We start from the raw sequence: 17,030 nt of genomic DNA, 5'->3' as shown, positions 1-17,030 counted from the left end.
TGATTATTGTCATTTATTTACAAGATATAAAATTTTATAAGTCCTGATAACCTAATTTTGTGTTCAGATATAGGGTTAGCACATAAGGCTATGCAAAGTGGAGGTGGTTTATCTTTCTGCTGACCTCTGCTGGCTTCTAGGTGATCTGCTAGTTGAAAGAAGAAGTGCTGAAACCTGTGAGGTGAGAGCAATGAGATCTAAGTGATCATGTCAGTTTATTTCAAATAAAATGTTAAAATCTCTTACACCGGCAAATTTGTATTATACTGTTTTTAAACAACGCATCATAGGCAATTTATATACTGACTAGGGTGACCAGTTGTCTGTCTTTATGAAGGACTGCAGAGCATTTTTATAAAAATAAGGCTTTTATTGCCCAACAGGGAAACTTGTAACTCACCATAAAGTCACAGGCTCTGCAAATTTCTGTGAATAGGATCAAAACCATCACAAAGCAAATTAAGTGAGAATATTATTTTCAGTTTTGCACAGTACGGTACGTTGCTGTGCAAAGGTTTTGAACCACCCCTCATTTTGTGATATTTCCCTAGAGAAATGGGAAATGGATGCAGCAATTTGTTGAAATATCCATACATGGAACTATAGTAAGTAACTAAGGGAAAAACAGAGTTTGTACAATTCTAACACGTTTGAAAGTGAATATTTGGTATGCCCAACTGTATTATTCAACACAGCGTGAACTGCAACACCACTGGCTGAAATGGAGACTGGGTCAACTGAAGTGCTGGATGCATCTCTCAGGCACCATCAGTAGCACAGGAACAGAGCAGGAGGGAGCGAGAAAGAGAGCCAGGGGCAACAACAAGCGACAACATCGTCACATTACAGGGAGTGCAGAATTATCAGGCAAACGAGTATTTTGTCCACATCATCCTCTTCATGCATGTTGTCTTACTCCAAGCTGTATAGGCTCGAAAGCCTACTACCAATTAAGCATATTAGGTGATGTGCATCTCTGTAATGAGAAGGGGTGTGGTCTAATGACATCAACACCCTATATCAGGTGTGCATAATTATTAGGCAACGTCCTTTCCTTTGGCAAAATGGGTCAAAAGAAGGACTTGACAGGCTCAGAAAAGTCAAAAATAGTGAGATATCTTGCAGAGGGATGCAGCAGTCTCAAAATTACAAAGCTTCTGAAGCGTGATCATCGAACAATCGAGCGTTTCATTCAAAATAGTCAACAGGGTCGCAAGAAGCGTGTGGAAAAACCAAGGCGCAAAATAACTGCCCATGAACTGAGAAAAGTCAAGCGTGCAGCTGCCAAGATGCCACTTGCCACCAGTTTGGCCATATTTCAGAGCTGCAACATCACTGGAGTGCCCAAAAGCACAAGGTGTGCAATACTCAGAGACATGGCCAAGGTAAGAAAGGCTGAAAGACGACCACCACTGAACAAGACACACAAGCTGAAACGTCAAGACTGGGCCAAGAAATATCTCAAGACTGGTTTTTCTAAGGTTTTATGGACTGATGAAATGAGAGTGAGTCTTGATGGGCCAGATGGATGGGCCCGTGGCTGGATTGGTAAAGGGCAGAGAGCTCCAGTCCGACTCAGACGCCAGCAAGGTGGAGGTGGAGTACTGGTTTGGGCTGGTATCATCAAAGATGAGCTTGTGGGGCCTTTTCGGGTTGAGGATGGAGTCAAGCTCAACTCCCAGTCCTACTGCCAGTTTCTGGAAGACACCTTCTTCAAGCAGTGGTACAGGAAGAAGTCTGCATCCTTCAAGAAAAACATGATTTTCATGCAGGACAATGCTCCATCACACGCGTCCAAGTACTCCACAGCGTGGCTGCAAGAAAGGGTATAAAAGAAGAAAAACTAATGACATGGCCTCCTTGTTCACCTGATCTGAACCCCATTGAGAACCTGTGGTCCATCATCAAATGTGAGATTTACAAGGAGGGAAAACAGTACACCTCTCTGAACAGTGTCTGGGAGGCTGTGGTTGCTGCTGCATGCAATGTTGATGGTGAACAGATCAAAACACTGACAGAATCCATGGATGGCAGGCTTTTGAGTGTCCTTGCAAAGAAAGGTGGCTATATTGGTCGCTGATTTGTTTTTGTTTTGTTTTTGAATGTCAGAAATGTATATTTGTGAATGTGGAGATGTTATATTGGTTTCACTGGTAAAAATAAGTAATTGAAATGGGTATATATTTGTTTTTTGTTAAGTTGCCTAATAATTATGCACAGTAATAGTCACCTGCACACACAGATATCCCCCTAAAATAGCTAAAACTAAAAACAAACTAAAAACTACTTCCAAAAACATTCAGCTTTGATATTAATGAGTTTTTTGGGTTCATTGAGAACATGGTTGTTGTTCAATAATAACACTATTCCTCAAAAATACAACTTGCCTAATAATTCTGCACTCCCTGTAGAAAGGTATAGCAAAGAAAATGAGTAACACCAAGAAAAGAAGCAAAATCTGGAACCATTTCCACCATCTCTTTTTAGTGAGCTGAGCCAAAAGAGCCGGTTTTCTAGAAAGAGCCAGAATCCCATCACTAGTGCTGTGTACGTTGCTGGATGCATCCAAAGAAAAACGTTGAAAGCCCATCAGAAAGCTTTAAAAAATAAGTGAAAGTCTGACTTCTTGGAACAAAATATAAAGAAAGGACTAATTTATGTGCCTGTCATTTGGCTAAAAATGTTTAAAATTCTACCATCTTTGGATGCATCCTTAATGAAACATGCTATAATTACCTGCTCTGTCTGAAATACTGAAATCACTTATTTGCAAGACTATTAACATGCCATTAAACGAGATAATTAAAACAATCTTCATCTTCCTTTTATAATCCTTGTGTGTGTGTGTGTGTGTGTGTGTGTGTGTGTGTGTGTGTGTGTGTGTGTGTGTGTGTGTGTGTGAGAGAGAGAGAGAGAGAGAGTGTGAGAGTGAGTGAATGGTAAATGACAAATGACACACATTCAGTTTTCACTGCCCCATAGGTAGCTTGTAGTTATCTGGTCACTGTTAGAAGCCGATGCAATGATTTATAACAAGCTCCCAGCAGATGGCGATATTGGCCTTTCTAATTTTTAACTTTAAAATCACCAATTCAACCAATTTCAGCCACGTTTTGTAGATGGGTGGGAGTATGTCAAGTTCATTAAGTTAATTAAGGTGTGTGGGACAGTAAAAGCTGACTTTTCCCATCGTGTTGACTCCTTCTGTAAAGTGGAAAGCATGCTGTCTCCAGCCTTCTGCGGTGATGGTGACATTATTTTCAGGAGGACAGGAGAGAGGGGGTCGCGCAAAGCAATAGCGCACATAAATTAGCACCCACCCAATACACTCACTGACACCATCTTTTGTGAAGTCCCCATTTCAGATGACCTGACCCTCGTAAAAGTTATTGGCGGGGGTGTCTTTCTCAAGCTTTTGCTTTGCATACATATTCCGTGGGTGGGAGTAAAGATGATTTTATATATTTATTTGTTTATTTATTGTTAAAGGACCCAACATTTTGTTTAAAGAAACATATATACTATGTAGTCCAGATGTCTTTATGTGGGAACACATCTGACACCCACCAAGCATTACAGCATGTCAAAAACAGGCGTTCCTGTGCTGCGTTCGCGTCCTCCTCGTAAATATTACGTCTTCTGGGTATGTACACTTCATGCGCTCCTTGTTTCAGGGGCACCACCGTCGGGGGGCCCACTGGTGGTGGTGGTGGGTGTGTGTGGGTGGGGGTTGTCTGCCAAGACTGTCCTATGTTGATAATAATTTTAATAATTATAATTATTTTCAGTGATATCAACTTTAACTTTAATATTAGGAAATTAACTAGGCATATAATTATTTTTCTTTCATTCTTGTTTGCCATATTTTTCAAGTAACGGATATTTGACAACAGCATAATAAAACTGGAAATTCTGTGTTTGGTGTGCCGTCGCAATATTTTTAGTCACCTCCACATAACCACCGCAATGAAAATATTCTGGAGGCACGCCTGTCTTGTTTGTTGTTGAATACTCGAGAGACGGACTTATATATAAGCAATTTTTTCACTTTGAGCTATTGTGCTACGTCTGTTTTGATTGTTGTTAGTGAGTTACAATTGTGAATTAAAACAACGAAGTAAACTACACCCCATAAAAACAGCAGTTATTCTGCGACATACACTGCTAATCCTGTTTAAAGGTAAAATAGCAGGGAGTGTAATGCAATCAGCATCCTAAGCCATGCTGACTTACAATTAGTGGGGTGGCATGGACCCATAAGCGCCATTTCCGATAGACATTGAAAGCGCCATCAGTTCTTTGCAGTTCTTCAAAGATGCAGCCGTTTAGTTCTCGGACGCAGTACGAGCTGATAACCTGCAGTTGGGATGTGTGTGTCTGAGCTGCATGTACCATGTGAAGAGAGTAAACTAACGGATTAACCTGATATTTTCAGCCAGAAACCACAGAAGAAAAAGGGGTTTACTGAGGATTGTAGTCGCTGGAAGGAGAGAAGTTGGCGAATTGGGTACGTGGGCTACTTTTGATAACTTCACCAAATCTTAGCTAACTTAACGTTAGCTTTGGAAAGACACACTGCGTGGTTTATTTTATTGTTCGGTGGTTGCAGAGGGTAAAATAATAAAGTAATTGTCTTTGTGAAGCACGTCTCGAGCTGACAAATATTCAGTTTCAGTAAAGACAAATGACCGAAACCGCCAGAGCGTTACAAAACATCTGCATGCCAATCTGTTCTCCGTGTATATTATGACAGAGATGAGCTGTGGAGTTGGTTACTCATAACGCGTTTCTTATCAAGAACCTCTTCGTCTTTAACTTTACATGAATTGCAGTTTCTGTTTAATATAATTTCACAGGACCTGAGGTGGGCACGAGTTTCAGTCAGATAAGTTCTGTTTGTCTTTGACGCAAAACCCTCTCCGTTCAATGAACTTTGGTCAGCTGCTGCAGTCTGTATTTTTTTTTCTCATTACAGACATTTTCCACTTTACCACGCTTATCCTGTGAGAAAAACTAGTCCTCCCTCTGCAGCTGAATCACTTGCCGTTTCCTCTTTCCTCGCACCCAATTTCCACCCCTACAGAGCGCATACTTGGCCCCAACCATCCTAATTGTTTCTTCTAATGAGCGCCCCAGAGAGACACAGGGAAGTTTTAAATGGTAGTTTAATGACTCGTCCCCACCAGCTGCTGAAGAATAAGAATGGGGCAAAAATCAATCAATTACCGCTGAAAAGTTCAATCTTCTGCCTCTTTGACCTCACTTGACCTTTCAGACAATAACGAAGCAACTTTATTCCACTTAAATGTTGCCTCAGTGCGATGAACAGCACTCTCCCTTTAAGGTGGTCCAGACAGGAAACTGCCCAAGTGTGTCTTGGATCTGAGCTGGCCTCTAAATCCTTCTACCAGAGTCTTGGTATGCTGCAGCTGTGATAAAATTACCAGAGCTGCAGATCCAAGGCTGGATTCATCTATATAGAGGCCTTATTCTTTCTTTTGAGAGTCTCAGAAAACCCCATCTTTATTATTTAGCCATTCGTTGCTCATTTGATGCTGTTCTTAGCATTTTTTATATTGTCCTGAATTGCCTTAGCTCCTTTTTTCCCTCTAAATTTCAGCTTAGATTAGACTGCAAGAATTAAAAGTTGTCTTTAAACAGAGACAGCATTGTGTTTACTAGAAAGGGGAGACTTGAGTGCCACAAGAGATTTGGTATTCTAGACACCCAAGGGAGGTTGTCGTTGCAGTACTGACAAGCCTTCAAGAAGGCCCAATGAACCATTTGGCTTGCAAAAGAAGTGTAATGTACCTTTAAACGTGCACACTGCAGTTCTATTTGAAGACTTGTCTAATTTTACTCCTCAGTCCGGTCCTCTCCCTTCCAAACACTGCAGGACATTATGGAGGACTGCCTTCCCTCTGGTTGTCTACCGTTTATAATTTTACAGAACTTGAAGTCTTCACTTGTCATTTGCACATTAAGCTGGCCGTTTCCAGCCTCGCAGGCCAGGTATGCATTCTACAGTTATAGGTCTCAGGTGGGGAAGTGAAAATCGCTCATTCTCCTTTTCCACCACATTGGGAAACAATTATTCTCCCATTAAAGGCTATTTTTGCTAAATTGTACGCAGACCATATGGGCACAACTCTGTGGGTGTTCATTGAGATGGGTCACTTATCACCTCACTTAAGCCTCACGCTCACAAATGCAACAGAGTTAAAAGTAAGAGGCTGGGGGAAGGTTAGGGCAGCGTCTTTTTGTAAAGGTTGTGGATTTGATTGAGACAAACAGCGACCATTGGGGTGTATTGTTTTCTCCGGTGAATGAAAAGCTGGTCTTAAAAGTCTTAAAGCCTGTGTGTCAGGGGGCAAACTGCAGAAATAATGTGGGAAAGGGGGCACTCACATAAAGGCTATTTTTCAAGCGGTATTTTCTACAAGGATGGACTGGGTAAGAGAGGTCGTGCTAGATAAATATGGCACCCATGCTGGAATAATAAAGAGTCTGTCTCGGTTACCTCATAGAATCCCGGGCCGTTCCAGGTCAGATTTTTATTCGTTCTGAGCGTAAACATCCGTCCTGCCTGATGATAAAGAAATAAAGAAAATCCACCCCACCGTGACTGAGTAAAGACATCCCGAGGGGAACTTGTCATATTTTCACTTTCCCGTGGCCCGTGTTTGGGTACACGTTTTGTTCACCGTGATGCAAAAGAGAAGTACTGCAAGAATTCTCTATTTATAGTTCCTCCTCCCATCAACTTGTTCTGCACCATGGGAAATTAATTTGTGTTGTTAATTGTCTCACAAAAGCCCAATTAAGGTCCCTTTTTTCATTCTGAATCCGACTTGTGCGTCATCATTTGGTAGTAGGACAACCTGTGCATGGAAGCTTTCTTTGGGGAGTGTTTTAAAAGCAGATGCAATCAAATAGTTGGCAGTATGATGTCATCTTCCTTGTATATGCCTGGAGAGACAGAGAAAGTGGCACATATCCCCAAGAGGAGAAGTATTGTTTTTCTCTGATTTCCTCTGTAGACATGTTCTTCAGTCTCACTTCCACATAACATCCACGAACGAAAAAAAGCTCCAGATAGATCGCTATCAGCCCCTGGGGACTTTCCTATAACATATCAAACCAGAGATGTTGATTCAAGGTACACATTTGTCTGCGTGTTTTCAGACCGCGCTGATGACATTTCCTATTTAGTTGCACAAGTACTGCATGTTTGCCAGCATCTGTTCCCCTTAAATGTCAGTTTGTTTTGCTTAAAGAAAGGAATTTGGGTTCTTGCTGCCGATCATGCGGATCACTGTAAAGCCTGCCGTTTAGAGGAACATTTCTTCAGACCAGTTTATCAGCTGGTCTAAAGAAATGATCCATTGCAGGTTTTTCTTTTAATAACTGTCAGCCTGGCTCTTGTGGCATCTGTCTTCAATTAAGGGGCAAGTTGCAAATTCCCATATGGGAGGTTCATGCTGCGGTTAGGGCAGTCATCAGCTGTGGGAACCAAATGTTCTCCATTTGTGTGAAATGACAACTAGTTCAAGCACAGGTGGTCAGTTTGGCATGAATGTTGGGCGTGTGTTTCATGTTTTTGTTAAGACTCAAAATTTGTCCACTGTCCCTCCCTAGGAAAACAAGGATTTGCCATATGTCAGCTAATGTAGGTAAAAGTTAATGAGTTCCAATTGATGATACTGTCCAGATGTTCTAAGATTAAGTTACAGTGTCCTGTTAGGCATCTTAAAACTTACAATCCCAAGCCACTGTTCTACAGCTACAAGCAGCCTTTGATAAGACATTTTTAAGACCCAGACGTCTGCACTGTATCTAGGTTTGAGCCCATTATTCCCAGTCTAGCCTCTGATTGACAAAAGACAGATTAACATAGTTTTGGTCTGGTCATTTGGCAAGGTTAGCTCAGAGGTCATAGTAGGTGGGATTATCAGAGGATTTTATTAGTTCACTGGTCAATGGGAAAAGTTCAAAGCCTGTTTCTCAGCATCAGTACTGCGTTTTTGTATATTAACCCAGCACTTGAAAATCAATTGGCCGAGCTTAGTCAAAGGTCAAATTTATTGAGTTTTTGCAGCGTTTGATACCAGTTGTGCAAGGCAACACAATAGAACTCATATGTTGGTTGGATGTCACTTTCTTATCTCAGGAATATTAAAAATAATTATATTAAGTATTTTTACAATGTTTTATTTAAATATTCATTTTAATCATTTTATGTTAACAATAAAAACTGGTGTTGCTTGTTAATTTCAGAATGCATTTACATCTGTACTTGCTAGCTACAGTTTTCTTACCTTTTGTTGCAGAACCTACATGGTGTAAATTAATGAGATATTGTAAAGCCATGCATTAGTCTTTATCGTGTACTGTGTGCATGCATTCTTGCATCTGTGTTTTCCTGCCATTGCAAAAGACATTGTGTAAAAGTGCTACCAGTGGTGCAACACTGCACAGGATATCTTTAGGTAATTAAGTAAACGTAAAACAAAACCTACATTTAACTTTTTAAAGGAGGATTTTTTTCTCATTACGTACTTGTCCTAGTTCATTCTGGGATTCTTAAATAATAATAAGAATTATGTGTCATAATTTTTGTTGTGGCTTTTTTTGGGGGGGTCCCAAACAGTCTTTACTTTATGCCAGCCAGTGGACCCCACAATGTGGCAGTGATCTTAATAGATCGAGCTCAGTGACTTTTCTTTTTACATTCCTGCACATCTTAATTGGTGAACCTCCTGGCAGCGGGCTCTGTTGGGCCTCGGCTGGCTTGGCTGTCAACTCTGCACAGTGGCCAGCAGATGAACTATGAACAATGCCCATCCTAATCCCTGAAGAATTCCTATTCCTCTGATCTAGCTGGACCAAGAATGTGATGCTTAAAAGGCCGGAGGCTCACCAGGAATCACAGAGAGACAAGTTCTCATGCACCGTGTTAATTTGCTGTAAGGAGACCGAGAGGCAGCGATGTGAGAAACTGGCAGCACAGTGGCTCTGGAAAGGACATGGCTCATTATTAAGAACACAGCAGCCTGGCATAAGGGATAAAGGACAAATATTTACCACCAAGGGAGAACCTGTAATCTCACTAGACGGTTATATTTGTAATAAAAGATTATTCTGATTTGATGTGTTCTGTTTACAAGAGGTCGACAATCAGACGAAAGGCGAGGTGGCTAAAATCTCCTTTTTCCATACAGCGGATGAACCGAGACTCCACACCAGTGTCTGATAAAATGGTTTGAACTGTGAAATATGCAAATGCTCCAGTGGAATCCAAGAATAAAAACATGGTGCTGAAAATGAGCATAATGAGTCCACTTTAAGGATGTGGAATCAATACTCGTAGCACTCGAATCCTGTAGCGTTAACTTAGTTGTGGCGAGCTGTCTTATGTCCATGTTCAGTGGGTTCTTACACTATTTAGCATGAGCTCCTGATCCTCTGCATACCAAAACCTTTGCCGCCACTTTGCATTATCCAGGGGCTAACATGAGCCAACACAGCTGTAAGCAGGGAATGGAAAATTTCTGTGTTTTATTCAGTAGTAGCTCAGTAAGCTGTGTCTAGTCAAGATTGAAGAGCCACGTGACACAAGAATGACTCTGTAAAGAAACAAAGCATTTTTCACAATTACAGCTCAGTCCAGTGAATCGAATTAATATTACCCTTAATATTACGCTTTGTCTTGCTGTGAAATGCCTCTATTCTCTTTTGACCCTTCACATTTTCTCTTGTGTGCACCAGAGGCCCGCGTGCCATGCCAGAGGGGACCCATTCTGCTCTCTACCAGGGCCCAATGGGGGAAGGTAAATATATATATTTTATATGACCTAAGCGCTGGTGATTGCTGTCTATAAAGTGACTAGTTTCATGATATAGGGTTTTAATATGTTGGTTTATTCCTGCTGGTATATCTGGTTACCCAGGACACTGCTAACATAACACAGCAGTACAGCTGAGGTGAATGTAAAATGCTGGAAATAGAAGAATAGAGGAAATGTAGAGGCTTTGAGAGGCACAGCTGAGAGAGCAATGAACTCTCCTCCTACACTCCTGGCTGGTAGAGAGCCTCTTTGTGTGGATGTGGATCTTGGCCAACCCCCTTCATACAGCTGAAACCCCTGAACACTTGCACATCAAACCTGAATGTGTCTCAGGCAGCCAAGATGGGTAGTCTAGCCAGTAGTGCTGACCTTATATACTGGGGACCACTCAAATTACATATTATTTTAGTGTTCATTATCTTTAGTCACAGAGCCACAACATAGACATAGGGCCTCTTTGTATCTGCCTGCTCTGTCCTTCAGTCCTCCACCACCCCCACACCTCTCTTCTCTCCTCTACTGAACACATTTGGTGCTGGATTTTCACTGTTGCTGAAGACTACCAATGCATAAATGGTGGCCTTTCCCCCCCACGCCTATTCCACTGATTCAGCTTTGGCGAGAAGGAGACATGTGCCGCCCTCCATGAATTATGTGTCTGTTTCCTCAAAATGTCACTCTGCACCAAGTAAATGTCCTCACATTTTTTGTTTTTTTTATAGCCCATGTGACTTGTACATAATCATCCTGGCAGTAAAGCCCACTTGTGGTTAAATCCTTTTCAGCTGGAGTTAAAGTGTGACTGACCTGCCCCCCTGCTGTGTGGATGGATGGATGGTGATTAAGGGGCAGGGCAGCTGGCAATGTGCTTGCTGTGGAAGGTGATGATTGGATGTGGTTAACAGGCTGGAGGAATGCATGTGGTGAAAGGAAGACCTGTCTCTTCAAGGTAAACAATAAAAAGGCTGTGGTTACAGTCCAGCTCTGGTGTCTCTAAAAGGTCAGAGGATTTTGAAGTGAAAAGAGGGCGTTTTTATTGCCACTTGCAGGTTTTGGATAGAGGCCATGCACATAATAATGATCAACCAAGGTGCTTTTTTTTTTTTTTTTTTTTTTTTTTTTTTTTCCTCCCCCAGAAAAATTTAAGGATGTAGGGTAACTTATATGTACCCCTAATCATTTTTGTAAAAATGTACCTTTCATTACTGCGTTAGAATGTGAAACTGCACAGTTGCAACCCCTGTAGCCCGAGGACAGGTGTAATCCATATATTCTGACATTTCAAAAAAAGAAAAATATGTGTCTAATCTGTGACAAGGTTCATCCAGGCATTAACAGGCCTGAGGCTGCATGAAATGACTCTCTCAAAGATAAGGGTTCCCCGTGACCTACTTAACCCCAAGCAGGAATGTAGCTGTGTGTGCAGAATGTACAGCTTTAAAGGGGTTCTAGGGGGACGGAAGGATCATCTCCATTCACTGCAGCTTTTCCAGACCAGTGGGCATAGGGTTGTGGACATAGATGATGGCAGGGATGGCTACATCTCTGAGTGGGCTTGTTAATGGAGCTCCTGGACTGGAACTCTTTCTCTACCTAATTGTCTGTAGCGGAAATCACATGGAGTCTCAGGTGAGCCTGCCACAACTCTGTTCTGCATCGATTTGAACTCAGACTGAAATCCCAGACAGCTCCTCGTCCTGTATGTCAGCACAAATGTTGCATATATCTGTGCAAATCAATTATATACAATGCAAACTAATTTATAGAGAATTGTTTTTGTTTTTTTGCTCCTTACAAGACTTTCTTTCAGAATAAATTATTTTACATCCTCTCACATTGGCACCCCTTCTATAGAGCTCTTTCAGTGGATTACCCACATCAGCTAAAGGTTCTCAGCAGTGCTTGTTCCAGTTAGATGGCCTCTATGAATCTCATTTGAATCTATAAAACCCTCCATCAACTTCCTTTCTGCACTTTACAGTCAGTTGACAATCTAAAAGCCATTTTATATATAATATTCTAATCACCCTGCAGACATCAAGCTATGCTGTAATGTTATTGTAAAAGACTTTATGTAATAAATGTAGTGAAGGACTTTTTAAAAAACTCTTAGCATGAGAAAACCTTTGCTCGTGTCGTATTTAGTGATCTACACAAAGACGGAGAACTTGGTGTCGTAACAAGATTCTTTATTTGAGTGCAAAGTAACACAACTTTACTGGGGCCTAAATGCCAAGAAAAAACACCACCACACCCTTTATAACACTGCATGTGATAAACTGCTTCATGTGAAGTAAACGAACGGTTCCCCTCTGACCTCTCCTCTCCACGCCGCACACAGCTGTGCCGACACAAGCCCGCGTGGACTCGGCAGCTGGGCGCTAACAGGACAGCAGTTTGGCTGTAGATTGTCAAACTGGTGGTAAAGTTTACAATGGGCTCACACCTCAGGGGCCCAGAAGTGTGTGTTGTCCAGAGGAAATGATTTGAGTGGATCCAGAGCTGTGTGTGTGTGTGTGTGTGTGTGTGTGTGTGCACCTGAAGAGGTCTTGGAGGTGGGGGGGCTTGTTGATGGAGGAGTTTCTTAAGTGGATCATCTCATGCCTATGCACTGAGGTCAGCTGGCACGGCTGGATCCTTTAAGAGCCTGCGTCGAGCACAGAGGAGTTTTAGAAGATTACATTTAAGATTGTTTTGTTTTTCTGACAGGTTTTGTCCTTTTCACTCTTTAAGACATCTCCAGTGCTGAAATGTCAGTTTAATTCTGATAAAGTCAAAATAATACAGATGTATCTTAATGTTTCATGTTACAGACAGTAAATGGGAGACTTTTAGTTTCACTTTTGAACACCAGAATTCCCCCCTAAAACTCCTCAGTACAACAGTTTGACCTTGGCTGCCAGTGAGGAATGCAGGTTCAGCTTGTGTATGTGTATTCGGCCTATGTTGTTCACTGCGGGTTATTTACCGACCTTCAGGCTAATTATTAACGCAACATTAAAAGTTCCGTGTGAGGCGGTGTTAATCAAATCATATGAAGGACTGCTTACAGCAGGAAACCTTTGACGTGACCTTTTTTATTTTTTCTGTCAGGGAATACGAAATCAAACCAGGCCATTGGTTTCAGTGTCTAATCACCTCTGTTCTGACTCATGCTGTTTGATAATGGTCTGTGAAGACTCCAGGCCTAATCCTCTGAGGCACCCTCACATCCTCCTGTGGGGCAGCCATTCACCGGGGCCAGGTGGGGAGGAGTTTTTCCCAAGGAAATCGGTGTAAGACTCCCTCCCTGTCTCCCAGCTGCCACTGGGGGAAGGACTTCATTGCCAGAGGTTGTGAAGGGGTGTTGGACGAGGAAGCTCGGAGTGGATCTTGAGTGGCGGAAGGGTTTTATTGAGATGTAGGGAGAAGCAAGAGTTCCTCTTATCTCCTGAGTGAAACATGGCCACACACACTGTTCTCGTGGCTCTGAAGAATCAGTTAGCAGATTAGCAGTAGTCTAGAGCTGAGGCCTCCGCTATGGAAAAAGGATTTGTAGTTGGTGAGGTAACCTGTTTTTAACTAGGGGTTTTTATCAGGATACAATGCCATGGTAATTTAGACTATAAACCTAACCTGGTCTGAAGGAGATTACGGTGTTTTTTTTGTCAGCTTCTGTCCTTTGTTTAAGCTTTGTTCTTGTGCAGGCTTTAGTCTTGCTTTTAGACATTAATATTGATGTGTTTAGCTTTGATTTTTAGGTAGATTATCGCTTGATGGCAACTTTGTTTTTCTGTTTTTGTTGCACAGCAACAAGAAAGAAGGAGTTGATGTAAAATCAAGTATGCTAATCTTCACTTCCTCTGCATATCCTACATACATTTTAGTGCCTCTCACAAGCACTAAGTATTAAAGGCCTCTTTAAGCAATATCAATCTGCAATAATCTAATAATAATAATCTAATGATTCTTATATTTCTGACAGTTAAAGTAAAACAGACTTGTTGCTGCTACAGTACATGGACCAGTTGTGCTCATGGGTGCAGTTTCCTGCTTTATTCACACTTCAGACAAGTTGAAACTTATATAGACTGTACAATGAAATTGGCTGCTTCTGATATGACTGAGTTACAAACTTGTTTTCTTTTCTTTTAGTTAAGAATTAAGTAATAATACCTAAATCTCTAAAGCAATAAGAACATTGATTAGGGTGAGTGCAGCCAGATTATGGAAAAAAAGCTTTGTTTTCTTTATGGTATATACGTGAATACAAACTGCTAATTGTGTTCTTTGCTTGATAGTGAATTCATTAATGAGCCCATTAGGAACTCTGCTTTTCCTAGCATGTTATAACTTGGCAAATGAAAGTGATAATAAAAACATAGTTACTGCATTGCTTTAAACTGCCAGGTTCTTTATAAATGACTAAAACAAACCCTTTATTCAACAAGTTAAATTTCCCTTACTTGTGTCTCAGGTTACTATCACTTAATTGTCCTAAGTTGTCAGACGTAATGTTAACAACTGCGAGACAGAGGCTGGTACCAGAGAAACAGAGTTATTCACAGGACGGCAGCTTTATCACCATCACTCATCCGGTTCCTGATAAGGCTGTAGAAATAGCACAAGGTGACTTTAGAGATGATTCATTGTCTGCTGTGTTCAATTTATTGTCATTTAATACATGAGTCATTATGAATCAGGCAGGAGCGTCCAAGCAAAGTTTGGTAATGGAGCAGGCAGGGACTCGCTTTTTCTTTTGGATGGTTATCCACAGTGCTTTTCTAATCCCAGTAAAGGTACTCATGCAAATGACAGTGTCCCCAGAAAGGAAACATTTAGAGGAGCTGAGGTGTTTCATAGTGGTCCGTGTGTGTAGTATTTTATCAATTTTCAAATGGTAAAAGAAAGATGCTTTTCTAATGCTAAGTGCTTCTTTTTGCTTTCAAATAAGCATTTGCATGTGGAAAACAGGCTGTGTTCCTGTTTCTTTTCTCCTGATTTGCTTAGAAAACAAAAGGCCACAAGTCAGAGTGGGTAGCGCAGGAGGGACTTTAGCGCAAACTCTTTATTTTCAGGGACACATTAACAACGTTAGCTACACTTGGGGGATTCTTTTAACTTCAGCTAAAGTAGTCATACAGGTGTGTCTCTTTGGGAGACATCTATTCTTTAAACACAAGACGCGTCCTCATTTGTCATACTGAAAGTGTCGTCATAGGAGTTGAGGGACTGAAGAGGAGATAGGAAATGTTGATTTATTGAAAAATTGGACTTTGCTCTGTGGCTCTTACTGGCTTCAACACGTCTATACGGTAAGCATTCAAATATTTGAATTTTTTTTTAAAAAGTGTCTTGAATTTGGCTGTGTAAGCATTTGTCAAACACAATTAAACTAGGTTACAAATAATTGTAGACTTCTTGCTGCTTGTAATATTTTCCATGGTGCAGTTTGTAACCTGCTCTGTAATCTTCTTCAGACTTTGGGTTCCTCATATTTCAAGTCAAGCAGACGTTGCATTGTGCAATGCAACCTTTACAAAGAGTTTGGTTCTTCCTGTGTTGTTGAGTCCAGACAGATTAGATATGCCGGGTACATGGACAGAGGGTAGTTTTAGGTGTCCCAGAAATAAAAACCAGAGCCTCTCTGGGCTAGAATTTGCATGGGTATCATGCTGGTTTGCATGAACTGATGGATAAATGTGAGTCTCATCATCACTGGGTTGTGTAACTATTAACTTACGTCATTGTGGCATGCTGTGGCTTATGTTAACAGAGAAGGTGATAATATTTACATGGGGGAAAAAAATGTACTGAGATATGCCCGATCATGTCTGCAGAGCTCATTGCGAGAGCATCATACCGACAGTAACATCTGTACTTTGTATGTGTCTTTGACAGAGACTGGTAAATGTTTTATACAAGTGTGTATATATGGAGGAACTCATTGTTCCCTATACAGTAGCAGCTTCTGACAGATGAAGCTTGAGACTGAGGTGATCTTGTCTATGACAGCCTTTTAGAAAGTTAATAACCAGGTGCAGAGGTTTTCATTTCATTTCATTTCCCTTCAACCCTCACATCATCCTATTAGGGACTGCATGTCACTCATATCATCCTAATGTCAGAGGCAGATGAGTTTATGAACTGTGCATTTGTTAACTGTCTGATAAGCTTGGGCTGAAATGGAAACAGACTTCTTTAGTTGTAGACTGATTAGACACAGAGCGCCTCTGTAAGCGAATGCTGTCTCTTTTCAGTAATGGCGAGACTGAAAATATACCATTAAGTTTGAGGAAGGATTGTCTTCAAATGTCTCATTATTTGAGCTGCAGCTTTTTAAGTTTAAGGAATACCTCCCTTGTTACAGATTGTATTAAGACACAGTTGAACTGCATTCAATTGTCCACTGCAGAGGATTCAAAGAGGCAGAGGGAAAAAGGGAAGTCATGCTTGTAGCATTAAAACACCTTTGTCTGTAAACGTTAACCTCAGCTTAACAGGCAAGAAGCTGGAATTTAAAGAATTACAATGAGGGGTTAGCTTTTTTCCATTTTAGGCTACAAGAGTCTGACCTATTTTAATCCATTAAGAATTGCACAGTCTCGACTCTTTGGCTTGTTGAGGTTAAGAGACTTTTTGAAATGTAGTCCAAATACTACACTATCTCAAACTCTAGCCTTGACTTGGTTAATGTTTATCTCAGTAAGGCACCAGCTGCATTGATGCTCAGCTGAAACAAAGGAGAGTGTTGTGCTGTAGCTGAGGTAGAACACTTTGTGAAACTGTGGCGTGTGAATGGCAAAATTACACTTGTGGCTTGGCTGCAATAATTTTTTTCTGGACCATACACTTAAGCTCCCTTATACTTAACATTCCCCACCAGCATTCTGTATAATCTGTGGTTTAACAGGTCTGTCCACTGAGTTGTTTAAAATGAAGAGACAGGAAATGAAGACTGTAAATGAATGCAGATATGCTAATTATACATTATAGGTAGACAGGGTGTCAAGTTTGTAATGTGTGGCTAAAAAGGAAAATTGATCTCGGCTTGCATGTATCACCGATGTTAAAAATGGATGCAACCCTTTGATCTGCTCCTTATTTACACATGGTGCGTCTCTGTGACACTTTCCACTTTAATATACAGTATATTATTACCTCTGTCAATGAAATTGGTTCTGGCTTTCTTAACAGGATCGC

General features: G+C 41.1%; 1 protein-coding gene across 1 annotated transcript in view; it reads left to right on the top strand.

The window, feature by feature from the left end:
• The first annotated feature begins 4,303 nt into the window (after positions 1 to 4,303).
• Positions 4,304 to 17,030, top strand: part of LOC308389090 (pleckstrin homology domain-containing family G member 3-like) — a 31,559-nt gene continuing 18,832 nt past the window's right edge. The window contains exons 1-2 of the mRNA XM_080870239.1: positions 4,304 to 4,507; positions 9,769 to 9,830. Coding sequence (XP_080726365.1) covers positions 9,782 to 9,830 — 49 coding nt within the window. The 5' untranslated portion in view covers positions 4,304 to 4,507; positions 9,769 to 9,781. The remainder of the gene's footprint in view (positions 4,508 to 9,768; positions 9,831 to 17,030) is intronic.

Source organism: Rhamphochromis sp. 'chilingali', assembly GCF_963969265.1.
Source record: "Rhamphochromis sp. 'chilingali' genome assembly, chromosome: 21".
NCBI lineage: Eukaryota > Metazoa > Chordata > Actinopteri > Cichliformes > Cichlidae > Rhamphochromis > Rhamphochromis sp. 'chilingali'.
Note: the sequence above shows the minus strand (reverse complement) of the source record. Positions and strands in the feature narration are given on the sequence as shown.